The 20,117-nt window shown below is 43.1% G+C and overlaps 1 protein-coding gene across 5 annotated transcripts in view; it reads right to left on the bottom strand.

Moving 5' to 3' along the window:
• Window positions 1-20,117, bottom strand: part of MAPT (microtubule associated protein tau) — a 165,365-nt gene that overhangs the window by 5,340 nt on the left and 139,908 nt on the right. For all 5 annotated transcript variants that reach the window (XM_069076206.1, XM_069076209.1, XM_069076207.1 and 2 more), the window contains 2 exons: window positions 12,947-13,028; window positions 10,996-11,108 (listed from right to left, as the gene is read on the bottom strand). In XM_069076206.1, the coding sequence (XP_068932307.1) occupies window positions 10,996-11,108; window positions 12,947-13,028 (195 nt within the window). The remainder of the gene's footprint in view (window positions 1-10,995; window positions 11,109-12,946; window positions 13,029-20,117) is intronic.

Genomic DNA, 20,117 nt, shown 5'->3' with positions numbered 1-20,117 from the left:
ACCAGGCTCCCACCAAGCTCTACTTTACTCCCTGGTCATTTTCTTATCTGAGGCCTCACTGCTGCACATGTTCCCTCCCCCTCCTCCCCTTTTCCAGTTCTAGATCAATAAATCAATAGCCATTGTTACTGGAAAGCTCGTGTCAATCTATTCTCCTTTTACTCTACTCACCATCTCTGTAACTTCCCAAACCAAAACACTTCTCCCTGGGCACCATTCCCCTATGTATATTATCTCTCCCATGAAAGCTCCTTAAGGGCAGGGACTACCTTGGGATTTGTGTTTGTATACCCAGTGTACATAGAACCTAACAAACTTTCTCTTTCTTCTTCCTTCCTTCCTTTCTTTTTTCCTTCCCTTCCCTTTCATCAAGCTATGATCCCTAATTAGCAAGAAGTTTGGTCATTGCTGTTGTTAAAAGTAGTACCATGTGAGGGCGGCTAGGTGGCACAGTGAATAAAGCACTGGCCCTGGAGTCAGAAGGACCTGAGTTCAAATCCAGCCTCAGACACTTAACACAGAAACTAGGTATGTGACCTTGGGAAGTCACTTAACCCCAATTGCCTTACCTTCCCCCCTCCAGAAAGCAAAATAATAATAATACCATGTGAGAAGCTAAAAATCAAAATTGTGTTTAGAATTGTAGGAATTACATGAGAAAAGTGACTGAATGGTCGATAGCCTGTGATTCAGTAATCCCACTCACTTCTGGGCATAGCTGAATAGATCAAAGATGGGGGAAAAAGTTGCCCCATATACCAGGATATTTGAAGAAGTCATTTTTGTGGTAACAAAAAATCTATAAATCAAATCAGCTCCTACTGATTAAAGGATGGTGGAACAAACTATGGGATATGAATAAAATGGAATAGTTTTGTATCATAAGAAATGTTGAATGTGAGCAAGTCATAGAAACACAGGAAGACTCAAACTGACTCAAAGTTAAGTAAGCAAGTCAACAATCACTTATTAAATTTATTAAGTGCCGGGCACTACAGTCCCTACCCTCAAGGGGATATTTTAATTAGAGAGACAACATGCAAACAACTATGTACATACAAGATATATACTGGTTATACTGCAGGTGGTCTCAGAGGGAAGGCACTATCAGTGAGGTGGGCCAGAAGAGACCTCTTGTAGAAAGTGGGATTTGAGGTGAGTCTTTTTTTTTTTAAGCAATTGGGGTTAAGTAACTTGCTCAAGGTTACACAGCCAGTTATTTCTGGGTGTGGTGCTGAGTGTCTGAGCCCGGATTCAATCTCCAGGTCATCCCGACACTGGAGCCGGTGCTCTTACTCGCTGTGCTACCTGGCTGCCCCCTTGAGGTGAGTCTTGAAGGAAGCCAGGAGGCAGAGGGAAGAAGGAAGAGCTTCTAGGTCTGGGGACAGTTAGTGAAGGGTGCTGAGTCAGGAAATGGAGAGCCATGGAGAGGAGCCGCAAGACCAGTGCTGCCATCCTGTAGAGTACATGGGGGAGAGTGATGTGTGAGAAAATCGGGAAGTGGTCAGTTTGAGAAAGTCTCTAAAAGCCAAACAAAAGATTTTATATCTGATCCTGGAGGTAACTGGGGATTACTGGGGTCACTGAGTGGAGGGAGAAGCGATATCGTTGGACCTATGCTTGACCCCTTAGGCAGCTGAGTTGGAGGATGGTCTAGAGTAAGGGGAGACTTGAAGCAGGAAGACCCACCAGCAGGCTTTGACAACCATCCAGATGTGAGGTGATCAGGGCCTGTACCAGAAAAGCGATTATGTCAGAGGAGAGAAGGAGGCTTATACCAGAGACATTATGAAGATAAAACTGATGGGAATTGCCAACAGATTGGATGTCTGTGGCAGGTGGAGGACTGAGAGTGAGTGGAGGAGGACACCTAATTTGGGAGCCTCAAAGACTGGGAGTATGGATGATGGATGATGATTTCTAGACAATAAACTGGGAAATTTAGAAGAGAAGAGGATTGGAAGGGAAAGATACAGTTTTGTACATGGTGAGTTTAAGATGTCTCCTGAGCATATAGTTTAAGATATTTAACAGTCAGTTAGAGATGTAACATCAGAGGTCAGGACAGAAGATAGGGCTGGACAGACAAATCTGAGAATCATTAGAGATAATAACTGATGAGATAACCAAGAAAAATAATGTAGAGGAAGGAGAGAAGAGGGCCCAGGACAAAGCTTTGGGAGATACTCATGGTTAGAAGGCATAACCTGGATCGAGATGGAGGAAAGGAGTAGTCAGACAGTTAGAAGGAGAACCAAGAAAGAGAAGTGTCATGAAAACCTAGAGAAGAAAGCGCATCTAGGAGAAGAGGGTAATTGTCAAAGGATGCAGAGAAGTTGAGAAGGATAAGGATTTTAAAAAGGTCATTAGATTTGGCAATTAAAAGATCACTGGTAATGAGGCTGGAAACTAATCAGATGGAGTAAGGATTTTTCCAAGGATGAGGGAGACACTCTGCTATGTGACCCTGGGCAAGTCACTTAACCCTGTATGCCTCAGTTTCCTTATCTGTAAAAAGGAGCTAGAGAGGGAAATGGCAAACCACTCTAGCATCACTGCCAAGAAAACTCCTAAATGGGGTCATGAAGAGTCAGACACGAGTGAAAGTGACTGAACCCTAACAAAAAAGTGACTTGTCCAGAGTCACACAACTAACTGTCTGAGGCAAGATCTGAACTCAGGTCTTCTTGACTCCAGATTCCAGAGCTCTATATATTGTACCACCTAGCTGCCTCAAAGGAGAACTTAGGAGGTGTGAAGATTTATCAGTGGAAGCTCTTGAGATTCTACCTCAGGTTTCAATTATTAGTGTGCTTCTCATTTCCCACACTAGATTATAAGATCCATGAGGGTACGCTGTGTCTTGTTCTTCTCCCACCTCCCCACTCTCTCAGAGTATGGTGCCTCAAACACAGCAGGCTTCAAATACATGTCTGCTGAACATATGAACTGAAGAAGCATGGGCTGAGAGGCAGAAAACTTGGGTCCTAATCCACACTCTGCAGCAAATACTATGTGCAACCTTGATGGGTTCCCATCTGGAGTTGTATCACCTGATCTCTAGATCTGACATTCTATGATTGTCAGCTTAGAAGGAAGGCCAGGTGGGTGTGACCTGTTAGCAACTTCCTTGATCGTCTGGTGGAGACAAGGCCAGGCTAAGAGCTAGGGAGCCCCAGAGAGAACAAGCAGAAAACCTAAATAAATACCTCTACCACCCACAGCAAACATACAACTCAGAAAACCTACAGCCTGCCTTGTAGCCATCTGGTATACCACATCCTCCCCAGCACTCACAGAGCAGTGAGAGCAGGCCTGGAAGGGAAGATGTCTCCTCTCATAGCATTTCAGAGTTGGGAGGAGATGTAGAGACCATCTAGCCTAATCTCCCTCTTAAAGGGAGAATCTCCTAGACAGTATTCCCGGAGGATGGTCATCCATCTAGTTTCGGCTTGAATATTTCTTTTCCCCCCTTCTTTTTTCTTCTGAGAAACTGACAGGATCTTTTATTCTTTATACCTTTCAATCATCTGTTCCTGTGAAGATCTACTACAGACTGTGGTCTGCTGTAGAAAACCATCTGCAAGATCGAAGCATACTATTTTAATTTTTTTTTTGCTTTTTCTTTCTTGTGGTTTTTTTCCTTTTGTTCTGATTCTTTCACAACATGACTAATGTGGGATGATCAGACTGCTTGTTGTCTTGGGGGGAAGAGAAGGAAGGAGAAAAATTTGGAACTCAAAACCTTACAAAAATGCATGTCAAAAACTATCTTTACATGTAATTGGAAAAAATACTATTAAGTGAAAAAAAAAAAGAAAATCATGGCGTTCCTATTGCCTGTTTTTATCAAGGATAACTTCAATGTATGTATAGATTATTCTCACAAAGTTTTTATGGGAATGAGAATATAAATTTATGTACTGATGTCACTGATGGCTTCTCAATTGTACTTTTCTGATAGTAATTCCATCCATAATTTTCAAAAGTTGTTTAGCATCTTTGCTTTCAGATGTGCTGAAAACTGATTATTCAATTGATTGTCATTAATCTTAATGATGATGCTAATGCTATATTGTTTTGAAATTATTGTAAAGTACTTGACAAATACTACCTCATTTTATTCTCACAACCACCCTGGGAGGTGGATGCTATTTTTTAGAAATGAGGAAAAAGAGGATCAATGACTTCCCCAGATAGATCATATCTGAGATACAATTTGAAATCAGAACTTTCTGACTTTAGGGCCATTACTCTACCCACTGCACTACGGAGCTGCCTAGTTTTAAAACTGTTATATTCTGACTTTCTATTAACAAGCAACTCACTGTCTCCCAAGGCAGCCCACTCCATCGACAGACAGCTCTCGTTATTAGAAAGTGCTTCCCTCTATCGAGCTGAAATCTGCCTTTCTGTAATAGCCCTTGTTCTGGTTTCTGGAGGTGCAAAGAAGTGCCTTCTTTCACATGACAACTTTTCAAATTTTTTAAGAGAGCTAGCATGTCTCCTCTAAGTCTTCTCTCCTTTAAGCTCAATATCTCGGATTCCTCCAACTGTTCTTCAAGAGGGTAGTTTTGGGTTCTTCAATCATCCTGCTTACTCCTGTATGGATTGCTCCAGTTTTTTAATGTCCCTCTGAAAAATGCCCAAACTGAACACAAAACTCTAGATGGCCATGTACAGTGTGATGATTGTGTCCTATGTTGGAAGCAACATCTAACTAGAGTCAACCACATTCCCCCCCCCCCCCAAAGGCAGGGAAAGCATCCTTGCTTGGATGACTTGGTTGGGCCAGGAATGATTTGTCCAGGGGACTAGAATTTCAGCTGGGAGTGTGTTTTTCAATCACCAAAGGCATAAAAAGCTTCATCCACATCCATATTCTTCTCTCTTAATGGATGTTCTACTACCATGTGAATCAATATACTCTTTTAACTAGATACATTTCCATATGGAGATGAGGGAAGTTGCCTTTACCAGAACCAATGTTGTGACCTTGTTGAATATATGTTTCTGTGTTGCTGCTAAGTAAACTTATTTTAGTCAAATGTTGGATGATCTATGAGGGTCTCAGTTCATTCCAATCCTGAGCCTGAACCACCACCACCAGACTAGCCTTAGTCTATCCTGGCCCATACCACTCCCCCCACTTTATTCTGTATATTACTTTTTTGTTAATGTAGTGTATTGTTGAATTAACTTTTTCAGTAGCCACAAGATATTTCTAAGCACATATGATACTTAAATTCTGCTTTTAAAAATTGTTTTTTTAAAAAAATGAACTACTATTAAATGGGATTTCTATCTACGCTTTAGCAGATTAAAAAAAATCCTCAATGCAAGATTTAAAATTTATCCCCATTACATTTCACCACCTTTGTTTTCTCTCATTGTTCTAGTCTATGAAAATATTTTTGAATCTTGGTTCTGTTAACTCATCTATTACCCATCCCTCCTAGGCATCTGCATCACCTCTAAATTATTTCTTCTTCAAATTTCATTCATCATCTTACTATTCAACAGTAAAAACTGCCCTGCAGGTTAGCAACCATTAATCCACAATCTTTGATCACATTTGTTCAAAGAATAACAAGCTGACCTAATCATACTATAAGCCACCTTGAGATTTCTCCCTCTGGTCCACAAGGATATCATGACAAACTTTGTCAAATGTGTACTGCAGGTTTCCATGATGTGTCAGGCTTATAACCCCATCAAAGACGAAAAGAGCATAGTTTGGTATGACTTATCTTATGCTTATGTGAGCTTTAAGGGATCACCATTTCCTTTTTAAGGGCAAACAAACCATCTGTTTAATAATATGTTCTCAAATTTTGCCAAAAATCAATGTTAAACAATCTGGTCTGTCATTTCCAGAATGTCTTTTTGCTCATTTTTGAAAACCAAGGCATTTAAATATGTCTCTAATATCCTGGCACCTCTTCCATTTTCTATGATTTCTTAAAAATTATTTATTGACAATGGTCCCATGAACCTACTGAAGTTCTTCCAGTATGATGGGGCAGAATGAATTGGGGGGTGAGGGTGTGACTTCACTGACCTCTCCTCTTTTACCAACTCTTACCCTATCTTGGACTTCAATTCCCTCTTATCTTTGTTTGTCCGACCCATTCTCCAAGCTTATTTTCTTTCATGGGGAAAATGAAAACAAAATAGGATTTGAGTAGTTCTGCTTTGTCTTTAAAAACACAAAACAAACCCAAAAACCCTTAAGCCATCTCCAAAGAGCATGCCTTCCCATTTCTTGTTCTCCTTACTTGAAGAGATTTTCTTGCTGTCTTTTGCATTTTTACCCTCTATGGCCTCAGTTCCTTCTGACCTTCGTTTTTTTTTTTTTTTTTGCCATGGTTTTTAGAGGTCTTTGCCATATTTCTGTACTCCCCTCCACCTTTTGCCTCCCTGGTGAATCTCTCCTGCTATCAGTGCATGTATGTAATTTGGGCTCATCAGGAAGCTTCTCTAGTGACTTCCCTGCCCTTTCTTCCTTCTCTGGACCTACTTTTTTTTTAAATTTTTTTTTTCTTTTTGGAGGGGGGAAGGCAGGGCAATTGGAGTTAAATGACTTGCCCAAGGTCACATGGCTAGTACATGTTAAGTGTCTGAGGCCACATTTGAACTCAGTTTCTCCTGACTCCAGGGCTGGTACTCTATTCACTGCGCCACCTAGCTGCCCCCTCTGGGCCTATTCTTGTTTGTGCCATCAAAATTTTGCTTCTGAGTTTCTTCCATTTTTCCTGAGTCACCTTTTCTTTTAGAGTCTCATGGCTTGGGAAAGTGACTGTCTCTGAAATTTTTTGAAATGTCCTTCCTTGTCTGAAGGCGGGCTTCTTTACAGTCTCAACATTGCCCTCCTTGGCCATTATAAACTCAAAGATAATCACTTTGTCCCAAGGTTCCCATCACTTCAACTTCACAACTAGCGCTTCCTTATCATTTGGACTCATTGAGGCCCTCCAACAAGTTGACTGCCAACTACTTTTCTAGTTTAAATTCATATTATTCTCCTCCATATTCTCTTCCTTCTACCCAAAGTGACCTGTCAGCTGCACTCCACACATGACATTCCGTTTTCCCATTTCCGTATATATACCTTGTACAAGTTAGGAATATATTCTTCTCCCTCCTGGAAGAATGCCTAGCTTCCTTCTCCCATTTAGTTCTTTCAAGGTTTTTTTTTTTTCTAAAATCCACCTTTTCATGCTTCTCTTGCTTCTTGTATCTGAATGTCAAATTTTCTGTTTAACTCTGGTTTTTTCAGCAAGAATGCTTGAAAGTCCTCTATTCCACTGAATGACCATATTTTCCCCTGAAACATGATACTCAGTTTTGCTGGGTAGGTGACTCTTGGTTTTAATCCCAGCTCCTTTGCCCTCCAGAATATCATATTCCAAGCCCTTCAATCCCTCAGTGTAGAAGCTGCCAGATCCTAGGTTATCCTGATTGTGTTTCCACAATATTCAAATTGTTTCTTCCTGGCTGCTTGTAATATTCTCTCCTTAATCTGGGAATTCCGGAACCTGGCTATAATATTCCTAGAAGTTTTCTTTTTGGGATCTTTTTCAGCAGGTGATCGGTGGATTCTTTCAACCTCTGTTTTGCCCTCTGGTTCTAAAACATCAAGGCAGTTTTCTTTGAGAACTTCCTGGAGGATGATTTCTAGGTTCTTACTTTGATCATGGCTTTCAGATAGTCCAATAATTTTTAAATTATCTCTCCTGGATCTATTTTCCACGTCAGTGGTTTTTCCCATGAGATATTTCACATCGCCTTCTGTTCTTTCATTTGTTTGGATCTGTTTGACATCATCTTGATTTCTTGATTAGAGTCACTAGCTTCCCTTTGCTCCTATCTAAATCTGAGGGAAAGATTCTCCTCAGTGAGCTTTTGAGATTCTTTTTCCATCTGGCAAATTCGACTTTTTAAGGCATTCTTCTCCTCATTGCCTTTTTGAGCCTCTTTTGCCATCTGAGTCAGTCTGTTTTTTAAAGTATTATTTTCCTCAGTCAGGCTGTTGACTCTCATTTCATAATTTTCTTGCATTGTTCTCATTTCTCTTCTCAATTTTTCCTCCACTTCTCTTATCTGCTTCTTAAGGTCCTCTATGGCCTGTAACCAGCTCTCATTTTCCTTTGAAGCTTTTGGTGCAGGAGTTCTGACTTCACTATCTTCCTCCTGTTCCATGCTTTGCTCCTTTTTGTCCCCAAAATAGGAGTGTAATGTCACAATCTTCTGTCTGCTTTGTTTCCTTTGCCTGGTCATGTTGCCCCTCAGTCACTTGACCCCTGGGCTTTTTGCCACAGTAGAACTCTGCCATTAGAGAGGGGAGCTTTCATCCCAAACACTGGTGTTTTCTCAGTTGCTGGAGGTATTAGATGGGTACCCTCTCTGAGGTCTCCACATGCTCTGGCAAGCTGGACATACATCCCAGGACCTCCACCCTAGACTGCAATCCAGATCCAAGCAGGTTAAAGCAAGAGTGATTACCCCTCAAACTGGTGCTTGGTCCCCCTACACTCTGCAGGCCAGGAGCTGAAGCTGCCCACGTGGCGCTGGCTAGCTGTGCCAGCACCTCAGTGGCTTCTCGGCCTTGGGCGGGGAATGCAAAAGCCACATACTCCCACTTACTGGTCCCAGAGTCCAGACTGCACTGACCTCTCACTTTGTCCTTCGCATCTGTGTGTTGATAAATCTGGAAATGGCCACAGCTACTGCTGATCTGAAGTCCCTCTGGCCGTGGCTGGTCAGGCCTGCCTTGGGGCTAAAGCCTCAGCGTGGGGCTGGGCTCAGCTCCCAGAGCACTGCACTGGCCGATTCCTGCTGGCCTGCCCGGCTGTCCTCAGCAGGAGATTAGCTTCTCTGTGTCATTTTGTGGGTTCTGCAGCTCCAAAGTTTGTTTAGAGTCCCCTTTTTACATGGACTGGGGAAGGTGGAAGCCGGAGCAGTGGGGAGGTCCTGCTTCTACTCTGCCATCTTGGCTCTGCCCCCTCCCATTTAGTTCTTAATTAAGTAGCAGAAAGGTCTGATAGATTCTATTATGTAGATTTAGAAACTGAAGCACATATAGCAAAGTAGAGTCAGGAATGGAAGCCAGTTTCCCCGATTCCCAACCCAACATTCTTGCAATTCATTTCTGCTTGGGGCTCTGTTTTCCTAGAGGCCTGCTGGAAAGTGCCAATCTGCCAATGGAAAACCCACTGTGCAGGCTCCATGATAATACCAAAAAGATTTGCCTGAATCAATCAATCAGTTGTCTGGATGCTTAGCTTTATCTATAATACCTAAAAGTGAGCTGACTTTAGAAGACCACCTCTGAGAATGTCAACATGCAGTGGAGCAAAACTCTTCCTCATCTATCCCTGACAACCTGCTAGACCTGAGAGTACAATGGCTACTACTTCTAGAAATATGCTCAGTCAAAAGGAGCATCTGTGAACACTGACCACTAAGCTCCTTTAGAATGTATGGAAAGAACTCTTAAGCATCTACAAGGGAAAGGCTTCTTTTCTGCCCCTGCTGGCTTTGAGCCTCTTCCCATCCCAGTTTGGTCATGGGGATGGCAGAGCTTGGGTTCCACATTTCTCTGGATAAAGAACAAAGAAGAAAACATGATACCCTTTTGACACTCAGATGGATTCATTTTTTATCAGCATCATAACCAGATGTTAAGTGGGTGCTGCCAAAGTACTGGAGAAGGGTTGATTTTTTTTAAGCAAACTAAATCTCTCTTCCACCCACGGTCCTGTTTGCATTGTCTGAGAAGAATGAGGTTGATAAACAAATTAAGGATGCAAAGATAAATTTCAGGCCAGCCCAATTCCTCTGATTAAAGTTACATTAGTGGTGTTTGAAATGATGAGGTTTTGCTATATGGGGAGAGGCATCATAGGACCATAGAATGTTGAGTATAAAGACATTTTAGTTATCAGTGAAGCCAGGAGTTATTAGCCTTTTTGGTGCCATGGACCCCATTGACAGGACATCTTCTCAGAATAATAAAGCACATGAAATAAAATAAAGCACATGAGATTAAAAAAGGAAACCAATTACATTGAAATGTAGTTATCAAAATATAAAAAAAAAAACAAGTTCCTAAACCCCAGGTTAAGAACCCTGATAGACTTTAGACTATACATTTTCGTTCTGGGAGAGGGGCAGAGAGACTGTCTGCTATTCCCCCCTCCTCTTCCCCCACACCTAACAATGCATCTCTCTCATGACAGGAGTCAGGGGCCCAGAGCGGAAGTCACTTGAAATCAAGGGCTTAGAAGGTTTCTAAGCATCTTCCTTCCTAAGCCAACAGACTTCCTGATGTGCTGGTCACCATGAAAGAAGAGGTATTTCTGGTGCTGGTGGGAGATTAAAGGTTCCTCTCCTGTGGCCTTCACTAACCTCAGTTCTACAGAAAATGCCCACTCAGTCTGACCTGTCATTAGTAAGCAGGACTCTGACCCATCACAGTTCTTCCTAAGTCAGACCTAGGATACAGGTGTCTGTGTTTTATGTAACATATGGGCTCTGGGGGAAAAAAAAGTTGGGCATGAATCTAATGTAATTCTATTTTCTCTGGCTATCCCAGCCTCTCTGTCCAGTGGTTAATGTGCTATGTAAACAAACTCTTAAATCTGCTGAGTAAGTAGCCCTGGGTGAACCCTTTAGAAAAGTAAAGAAACTTTCCCTAATTTACATGTTGGGTAAGTTTTGATTAGCACATATTGGGTTAGTTAAAATGGGGGCTACCTACCCACGCAAAGGATATCCACTCATTCCGCCTTTGTTGCTACCTAGTGGCAAGGCATCCTCCCCTCCCCCATCCTGGCACTGTCTGGGCCACCAACATAGCTTTGAGTGCAGAGGATAACGGTGATTCTTTGGATGACTGCCACCTACCCATGGCTTAGGACATTGTACTAACATCTAGTCACAGGCTGCCAGGACCCATGGTCCTGGCCTTCCATGGCTTTTCCCTGCTCTTACCTTCTTGTTTCCTCCACCAGGAACATGGGTAATGTTATCCAGGGAACCAATCTTTGATTGAACTTTCTCCTTGAAGTCCAGTTTCTCAGATTTAACTTCCACCTGGCCACCACCTATGACAACACACACACACACATACAATGTCACCTGGGCATCTTTTTCAGGCTGTTAAGCTGCAGTGAAAAGCAAATGTACTAAGTCCTTATAGTAGGCACAGCAGATAGATACAAAGGATTCACAGGTAAAGTCCCATTATAACCAAAGATTTTATATGATGAAGTGACATTTAAACTATTACCTATTAACTTGAAGGAGCAGCTTACAAACTGTCTCTAACAAAGGGGACTATGAGACCTACTTTAATATATAGTTAAAACTCATCTTTACAGCACCCTAACAGTTCATATGCCTGCCAAAGTACATGAACATAGTTGGTTTTCTAAAGAAGAGATATATTTCCCAACTCCCCATTCCTGTTTACACTGTCCAAGAAGAATGAATTGCCAGGCTTTGTGGCAAATGCCTGTAGCCCCTTGTTCCTGGGGGATAATGAGGCTGAGGGATTGTTTGAGCTTGGGAGTTGTGAAGTCTTGGGTTGGGGTGAGGGAGCTAAAGTTGATTGGAGTGTCTAGACTAAGCCTGGCCCCGATATGGTGAGCCCCTGGGATGGGGGAGGGGGCACCTAGCTGCCTAACTAGGCCAGGTCAGAAACAGAGCTAGTCAAAGCATCCATGCCCATCAGCAGTGGAGTAGGCCCTGAGGGTGGTCACCGTACTACCAGCCAGCGTGAGACAGGGAGATCTAGTTTCAAAAAGTAAAAATTTTTTTAAAAATGGGACTGTTAAGCAAATTAAGGATGCTAAGATAAATTTTAGCCCAGCCCAAGTGGAACCATTAGAAATTCTAAATTATATAAGAGGGTCCTGTCAGATTCCTTTCTAGTCTTCTAAGCCTGATATTCTTGTAACCTATGGTCCCTAATCTCATATCCTATGTAAAAATTACTCAATTTAAACATAAAAGCAGCAATTGCAGGAGCCTGGACATGGGAAGAGATGGCCTGCACCACTGTTGTTAGCAGAACAGGAAAAGAAAGAACTCCAGGAGAATGCCATTTGTTGAGTAGCTGTCACAGGCAGACACTCGATTCTGGCATTTGTCCAAGAGCAGGCAAAAACAATGAACAGGTTTGAATTTTGCTTTTGTGTCCTTCTGTTCCCAGAGCCGTCTGCCTTCGGGATGCAGGAATTATTTATTGAACTTGGTTTCTTGGTATGAAATGCCAAGAGACTACAACTCCTCAACATAGTAGGAACTTGGTGAACATTTGTTGAATATGCTAAGGGCTTGAACCAAGAAGGAAATCCTTTGTCCCTAAGTATTTGGAATAAGGGCTATAAAGAGGCCCTTGAGATGTGGGAGTGTGATATATCATTTCCCATCCAAGCTCAGCAGGGACAACAGGGATGTGATGGCAGATGCTCCCCAACATCATACAAAGCCACACCATTCCCTACTGGACCCTGGGCCCCCCAGGAATACCTGTGGGCTACTAGCCCATGTCTGTCCTGGCATTATGGCAGGGCACAGTAAGCAGCCCTCCATGAATCTTGATTTGAGAACCAGAGAGCATAACACTAAAAAAATTGTAATTGTCTTTACCCTTTATAGTCTTTCTTTTTTTTAAAATGTTATCAACATACTTGGTTTATAAATCACTTTATTTCTGAATATGTCCTTCCCCTTCCTATTCTTTCAAGGAAAATGCCCCTGGTTAAAGCATCTTAGCAAGGGAAAGAGAGGAAGAAAGTACTCAGGCAGACAAAAACTGTTTCACCTTTGACGATTCCTTGTTGGAAACAGGGCAAATAGGGAAACAGCTGCAGAAAATATTTGATCACCTAGAAAAAGAGATTGTACACAACCCCCACAATATATCTTCTAGAACTACCTGGTTTGTGGTGGATGTTGCCCAATGAGCCACACTTGGAAGTCACCTTGCTCAGGTCGACTGGCTTGTATACTATTTGAACCTGGAAACATGGAGAGAGGGAAAGGAGGACAGGGGGTTGAAGAAGGGAAGGGAGGGCAGGGGATGAGGGGAAGAAAAAGAGGAGGAGAATTAGGAAGAGAAGAAGGGGACAGGAAGAACAGGGGAAAAGCAAGATGAAGGGAAGGGGAAGGTTAGGAAAAGGAGAAATAGAAGGGGGAAAATTAAGGGTAGGGAGAGTAGATAGAAAAAAATAAAAACAGGATTTTAAATTTGGTTACAACAATAAAATGTGGCTATATAAACTCAGTCCCCTGTTTGGATCCAAGTCCCAAGAAGAAACCCTGCAACTGGGGCAAGAAAAGTTGTCACTGAAACACTAGTTTCATCCTCAAGGGATGCAGGGTAGCATAAGCTGGATTTCCATATTTCCATGGAGGCCAGTGACCCCAGAGATAGAGTTAAAGGCACATGTAGACTGATAAATCAGTTCAGCTTCGTCTCCAAGAGTCATTTCCCCCCCCTCAAAGAAAATATGATTTTTTTTCTCTGATGCTAGGCTTATGTCCCCAAAAGCTGAAACAAGAGAAGTTGTCAAAGTCAGTTACACTGGACACAAGGCTTTTTAGAAAGGTTAAAGACCAGAAGGCCAACTTACTAATTAATGCTGCTACCATTGGAGTTGTCTCTCCCACCCCCCTCCCCAAACACCATGATTCCAACAAAACTGGATGCTGAGACATAAAGCAGTGCAGCACCCAAGCTCAGTTCAGAAGCTGTTCCAAAGTTTCAGTTACTAAAAGCATTGGGCATGGGGAGTCTTTGGGACACTGGATAGGCACAGTCAGGCGAGGGTGAAACAGAGATCGGAGAAGACAGCTGAAGCCCAGTTAGTGGTTAAACAGATTGCAAGCTCCATGGGACTCAGACAAACACAGGGCAGGGCTGATGGACTCCAATGCTAGACCATACTTTTCAACAGCACAGGAAACATCACAAGGCAACCAACCCTACTACCCTGCTCCAGAGGCCTGATGCCAGATGGTGCCTACTCCCAACTGAGGCAAATCTTTGATTTAAGAGTCTCATCACCTGGTGAGAGTACAAAGCTACTCTATATATCATGAAACATACCCTGGATACAGTAAAACCTGACCTGTGGGAACAAAGATTTTCATGGCCCAGTCATGGCCCATTAATTCCAAAAAATTGTTGGGTAGCTGAGGTCACTCTCATCCCGGGAGCCCACTGGAGGCAGGTCTGTGCTGAAATCTGTCTCATTAGTTTAGAGAGATAACTGAAGTGACAGGACCATGGATCTCTCAAAATAAGCCAACATTATCGATTGGTTTGTGAATAAGCAATTATTAAACATTGTGAAGTATAAGCCTCATAGGGTGGTAAGCTGTGTGTGTGTGTGAATGATACAAAGGATTTCCATATAATTAAAATATCTGCAAATACAGTAGGATTTGACCTATATGAAGTTTTGAAACAAACATACCAGAACTTATTTATCTAAATGAGTTTGGTCACCTTCAACAAAGACTTTCGAATATCCTCAGTGGTGTCAAAGGAATTGCATTTAAGTCTTACCCTATTGGGGATGGATATAGGAACCACCATAGCCCTTACAGGGACCCTTGTAGGACTGCTCCAGTTCTTTGGCAGAAACAGAATTTTGTTATTTTCAAATACTATTGGCAGAATGTGGTCTCTTGGCTGAGGTCTGGGCATCTCTGTCAGGGTTTGTCATACTGGCATCCATTTTAATGAGATTGCTCTGGTCGCTCAGTCGTGACCAATTCTTCCCTAGGCATATGAGTTATTTACAACACATACCCGGGGGGAAAAGTTCCATTTGAAAAGCCTTTGATGAAGACCTGCTTCAAAATTTATTAATTTTCATTCTTGCTGTTTCATCTACAAATCAAAATAATTTCAAACTTGTGATAAATTCCCAATGGGTGGGAACATCAAGTAACTAGTAACCTCATTTTGTGAGGTGCTAGGTACACGAATGTTAAAAAAAACCCAAACCCCTCAAAACTATCCCCTTAGAGAGCTTATATATTATCAGGAAAAATAACATATACCCAAGTAAGCAAATACAATGGGTAAAAGAGGGATCCACTGATCAATGAGGGGACCAGTCTTTCCCCACTTTTTCCATAAAGTATATGCAAAAATAAATAAAAATTGGGGAGGGCACTAGAAACTGGGGCTGGGATCAGGAAAGGCCTCCTGTAGGAAGAGTGACACTGAACTAGGGATTCTAAGAGGTAGAGATGATGAAGGGAGAGCATTCCAGGCATGGAATTCCAGGCTATGCAAAGGTGCTGAGATGAGATGTAATTTTGAGTATATAGGGAACAGTAAGTAGGTCAGCCTAGCTGGAACCGAAGCTTGTGTAAGGAAGGGGTTGAAATAATGTGTAATGAGCCTGGAAAGGGAAGGGTAGAGCAAGAATGTGAAGGGCTTTCAGTGCTAAACCCAAAGGTTAATGTTTTATTCAGGAGGCAAGAGGGACCCTCTTGAGTTTAGTGAGCAAGGGGAGTCATCACATGGTTGGATCTGTGCTTTCAAGAACATGGCTCCCGAGTGGTGTGAAGGAAGGGCCTGAGGGAGGCAGGACAGTCATAGAGCTATTACTTTGGTCCACATGAGAAGTGATGGGGGTCTTAACCAGGGCGGGTGGCTGTTCGTGAAGAAGAGTCAGATGTGAGAGATGATATGGAAGGGGAGTGGACAGGATTTGGGAATGGGGTGGGTATACAGTGTGAGGAGCAGAGGAAGATTCTGAGAGATTATGACCCTGGGGAACTAGAAGGCTGGTGGTGCCCTTAACGGAAGCAGGGAAGTCAGGAAGAAGAGTGGGCCCAGAGGAAACACAGCGAGCTCTGTTTTGGATGAGTTTGAGTCTGAGGTCCCTTTGGAACATCCAGTGGGAAATGTCCAATAGGCAGTTAGTGATATGGGACCAGAGCACAGGAGATCAATAATAACCAGCATTTATACAGTGTCTGCTATGCTTTAAGCACTGTACACGTATCATCACATTTGTTCTTCATAACCACCCTAGGACAGAGAGACTGTTATCATCTCCATTTTAATAGCTAAAGAAACCAAGTCAGGTGACTTTAAGTGACTTTGCCCAAGACTGAAGAGCTAATATCTGAGGCCAGATTTGAATTTGGGTTTTCCCGACTCCAAGGTTATCCTAGATGCAGACCAGAGTGGATTATACAGATCTGGGAGTCATCTACCCCTAGGAACTGATAACTGGGATGATTGAATCCATGAGAACTGATGAGTTTCACTGAGAGGGTAAAGAGAAAGTAGAGGAAAGAGGAAAGGTCAGAGCTTTTGGATACACCTACAGTTAGGGGTAAAACATAGATGATGGTAATGATGACAATGATGACAGAGAAAAAGAAATTGAGAGGGAGAGTTCAAACAGGTAAGAGGAGAACCAAGAGAGAGCACTGTCACAAAACCCTAGGGAGGAGAAACCATGAAGGAGGAGAGGGTGGTCAACAGTGTCATGCCAAATGCAAAGAGGCTGAGAAGGATGAGGACTTTCACCCAACCCTGTGTCTGTCAATTAAAAGGTCACTGATAACTTCAGAGAGAGGAGTTTCAGTTAAGTGATGAGGTCAGAGGTCAGATCGCTAGAGTCTGAGAAGAGAATGAGAGAAGATGGAGTGTAGACAAGGGAGTGTGGACAGCTTTTTCTAGGCTTTTTATGGCTTAAGGCAGGAATTCTTACCTTTGTCTGTGTGGCATGGCCCCCTGTGGCAGTCTGGTGAAGCCTATGGACCTCTTATCATGATGTTTTTAAATAAAGAAAATAAAATATATAAGATTACAAAAGAAACTAATTATATTTAAATAGTTATAATTTTTTTTAAAGTTTGCAAATTGGGTTAAGAATGCTTGGTTTCTGGGGATAACAGAATCAAGCAAAGCTTTTTCAAGAGATGAGACAGTTCTGGGCACCCATGTGCAAAGACGGCAGGGTAAGGAGCCAACAGATAAAGAGAGATTGACTTTAGAGAGGGAAGGGGATGACTGTGAGACAATCTGACAGAGAAAACAGGATAGTTTGGAACCAAAGGTACGAGGGGTCCATCTTAGTGGAGAGAAGGGCTACCTGTTCTGCAGAATGGCATAAAGGAGAGAATGGGGATGGGGTATTTTAGGAGAGAGAAGATAAAGAACCTTACGGCCTTGATTGGAAAATAAGTATAAGGTGAGGGCCTTGGAAGCCGGGGGTAGTGGGAAGGATATGATGTAAGAGTTTGAGGGAGGAAGAGGTTTGGAACAGCTGATGTGAAGAATTCCATAGTGAATCTAGGAGGGAAGGGTAAAAGCCTTGCCCTGCGGTAGTGAGGGCTCAGTTGAGATCAGATATATGCTTGCCGTCAATCCAGCAAGCACCATTAACAAAATTTCCCCTAGCACACTCAGCAGTATGTTAGGAGAAGCATCAGAGGCAGCCGGTGGGTAATTCAAAGTGGGTGAACACACCATTTAAGAGCAGAGGATAGCAAAAATAACCAGTAAGCAGGGTGAATAACAGTGGAAGACTCCCCCCCCCCCCCCAATACCAGTGCCAGAAACAGCTGCAGAACAGCCTGTACTTCTGGGACCAGCAGGGGTAGGAGTGCCTACCCTATACTACACTGTCATTTTCTTGATTCCAATTTCTGGCTCTGAGTCCTGAGGCACCATTCTCTCCCCCACCCCAGTAGGCCTCCCTGCTGTCTAGGAGCAAAGAATGGTGGGAAAAAGGGGGGCCTTTCTGGGTTCTCTCCCCCACTCCCCTGAGAGGGGATGACACTGCTGTCAGTTCTCACCAAGCTCAGCCTTGGGGACCAGGACCTGGGATATTATGTGTGCAGCACTGGGGTAGGCTGGGAGGAGGCAGGCGGGGAGTCATGACCACCACCCTTGGTGGGACTGCTTCTTGACAATGAAACACAGTTCATACATGCTGTGATGGAGATCCCATGTATTCCTTTGCCTGCATCTTTTTCTCTCCTATTCAGTCCTCAACCTTTTTTACCCTTGATTCTTGTGTGTGTGTGTGTGCATGTAAACATATGGATGTATATGTATGTGTACAGATATGAGTGTGTATATATGTACACACACACTTACACATCAGAAACTTACAATCAGTTTGACACCTCTGTTCTTTACTTAAGGATTTATTTAACTGATGGTTCCTAAAAGGATAAGTGGCTATCAGACTATAGTGTCAGCAGGATAAGAGCAGCTCCAGTGGAGAAAGGCTTTTCAATTTTTGGTTTGCAAAGTCTTTTTTTTTTTTTCACAATGAAACTATGAGGTGAATTAGGTTTATCCTCATGTCTTCATTTTGGATTCCTCAGGCTCACTGCTTCAGGGAACTCTGCCCCCCCCTCCCCCATAAAAAACAAAAAACCTCTAATGTGCTAATGGTATCCAGTAAGAGCAGCAAAACAAACCAGTATTCGGGAACAGAGACTTGGGTTAACAAATAGCTTCTGACAGCCCAACCTCAATAATTCAAGGTCTTTCCCTGCCCCTGCGCACTCCCTCCCCCCCCCCCGCCCCCGCCCCTTTCAGGATAAAGGACAAATCAGAGGAAAAGAATCCAGCCTCTTAAGGAGCTATCTATCCCCAAAGGGGCTTCTGGAGTCTGCCTGGAGGAATTACTAAAGATTCAGTCCAGTCCCTCAGACCTTCTCAATCTACCTCCATCGTCTTGTACATAGAGAACTGGCCAAATATTAGAACCACAAAAATAACAATGATAGCACTGATACAGCACTTCACAAATCGGATCTCATTTTATCCTCACGACAACCCTAGGAGGTTGGTGCTCTTATCTTCTTCCCCATTTTAGAGATGGAGAAAATGGGGCCGACAATGGTGAAGTGACGTGCACAGGGTCACACACCCTGGTGTCTGAGGTCACACTTGAACTGAGGCCCTCGACTCCACTGCACCCCCTGGCTGCTATAGCTTTAGAGCTGGAAGGAACCTCAGGGCCTTCCTAGCCCGACTCTCTCATTTCCAAGGGTGAAACTCCTGCAAGGGCTCTGGTCACCAAGAAGAGAGGCAATCATGTTTACTCTTGACTCACTTAGGCAAGACCATGTCCTAACAAGAAAGTTTCTAACAATGACATCTGAATCATTAAAAGGACTCTGTACTGAACTCTCAGTTAACTAGAAAATTCAATTATCCCAAATTTTCCATTCCCAGTGCTTTGAATGAGAATCAACAAGTTTTTACCAAAATTTGATATTTCACGGATTGATTGGCCAGTAGCCTAGTGGTGGGTTTTTTGGGTCCAGACCTATGTTTTCAGAAGTATGAGAAACTCCCAGGAGATTGACATCCTCGGCCAATACAGGCTGCCAGTTCATCTAGAGCTCGTACTCTTAGTGAACGGCCTGGGACACTAAGAGGTTACCCAGGTGGTATGAATTAGAGGCAATACTTGGACTCAGGTCTTATTACCTCTAAGGCCCATCCTCCACCCACAATGTCAGGCTTCTAAATGAGAGCTATTAGTCACATACCACAATGTGTATGTGCACGTGTAAGGGCATATAGGGGTATCAGAATGATCAAGGCTTATTTTTCTTTTAACCTGAGCAAGAAAGACAGGGGTGGCAGAGGCCAGTTGGGAGAATGTAAATGGTGGAGGGTGGAAGGGCAGCAAGTAACTTAGAACCTGGATGAGAAGTTTGGTTTGGGCAATAAATATTTGTTAAATGAAATATCTGGGGATGAGGCCTGGTCCAGGCTTTCAGGTTGGGAAGAAAACAGTGGAGAGAGGTGGGAATAAATGACTCTAGTCCCTGTAGGAACACGGCATGGTTGGGTGTGGGGATTAGGGGAGGACCAAAGAGACAAAGCTGAGGGTGGCAACAGCCCTAACTCTCTGTGCTCCAGCTGGCTCACACCCACAGGCTCCTGGCACTAAGGCTCTGTGGAGGTGACTATCTCTTTTCCAACCCTGGGCAGGTGGGTTGATTTCCTGCTTGCTTCTTCTCTGAAGCTCTGATGGAAAAGTCTAGATTAGAAGAAGGGAGGGAGAGAAAGGGACAGAATTGGAGAGGGGGAAAGAGAGATG

This window comes from Petaurus breviceps, unplaced genomic scaffold, assembly GCF_028583685.1.
Source record: "Petaurus breviceps papuanus isolate PSGF00001 unplaced genomic scaffold, PetGlider_PUasm1.0 90925, whole genome shotgun sequence".
Lineage (NCBI taxonomy): Eukaryota > Metazoa > Chordata > Mammalia > Diprotodontia > Petauridae > Petaurus > Petaurus breviceps.
The sequence above is the reverse complement of the archived record's forward strand: the minus strand, read 5'-3'. Positions and strand labels throughout refer to the sequence as shown.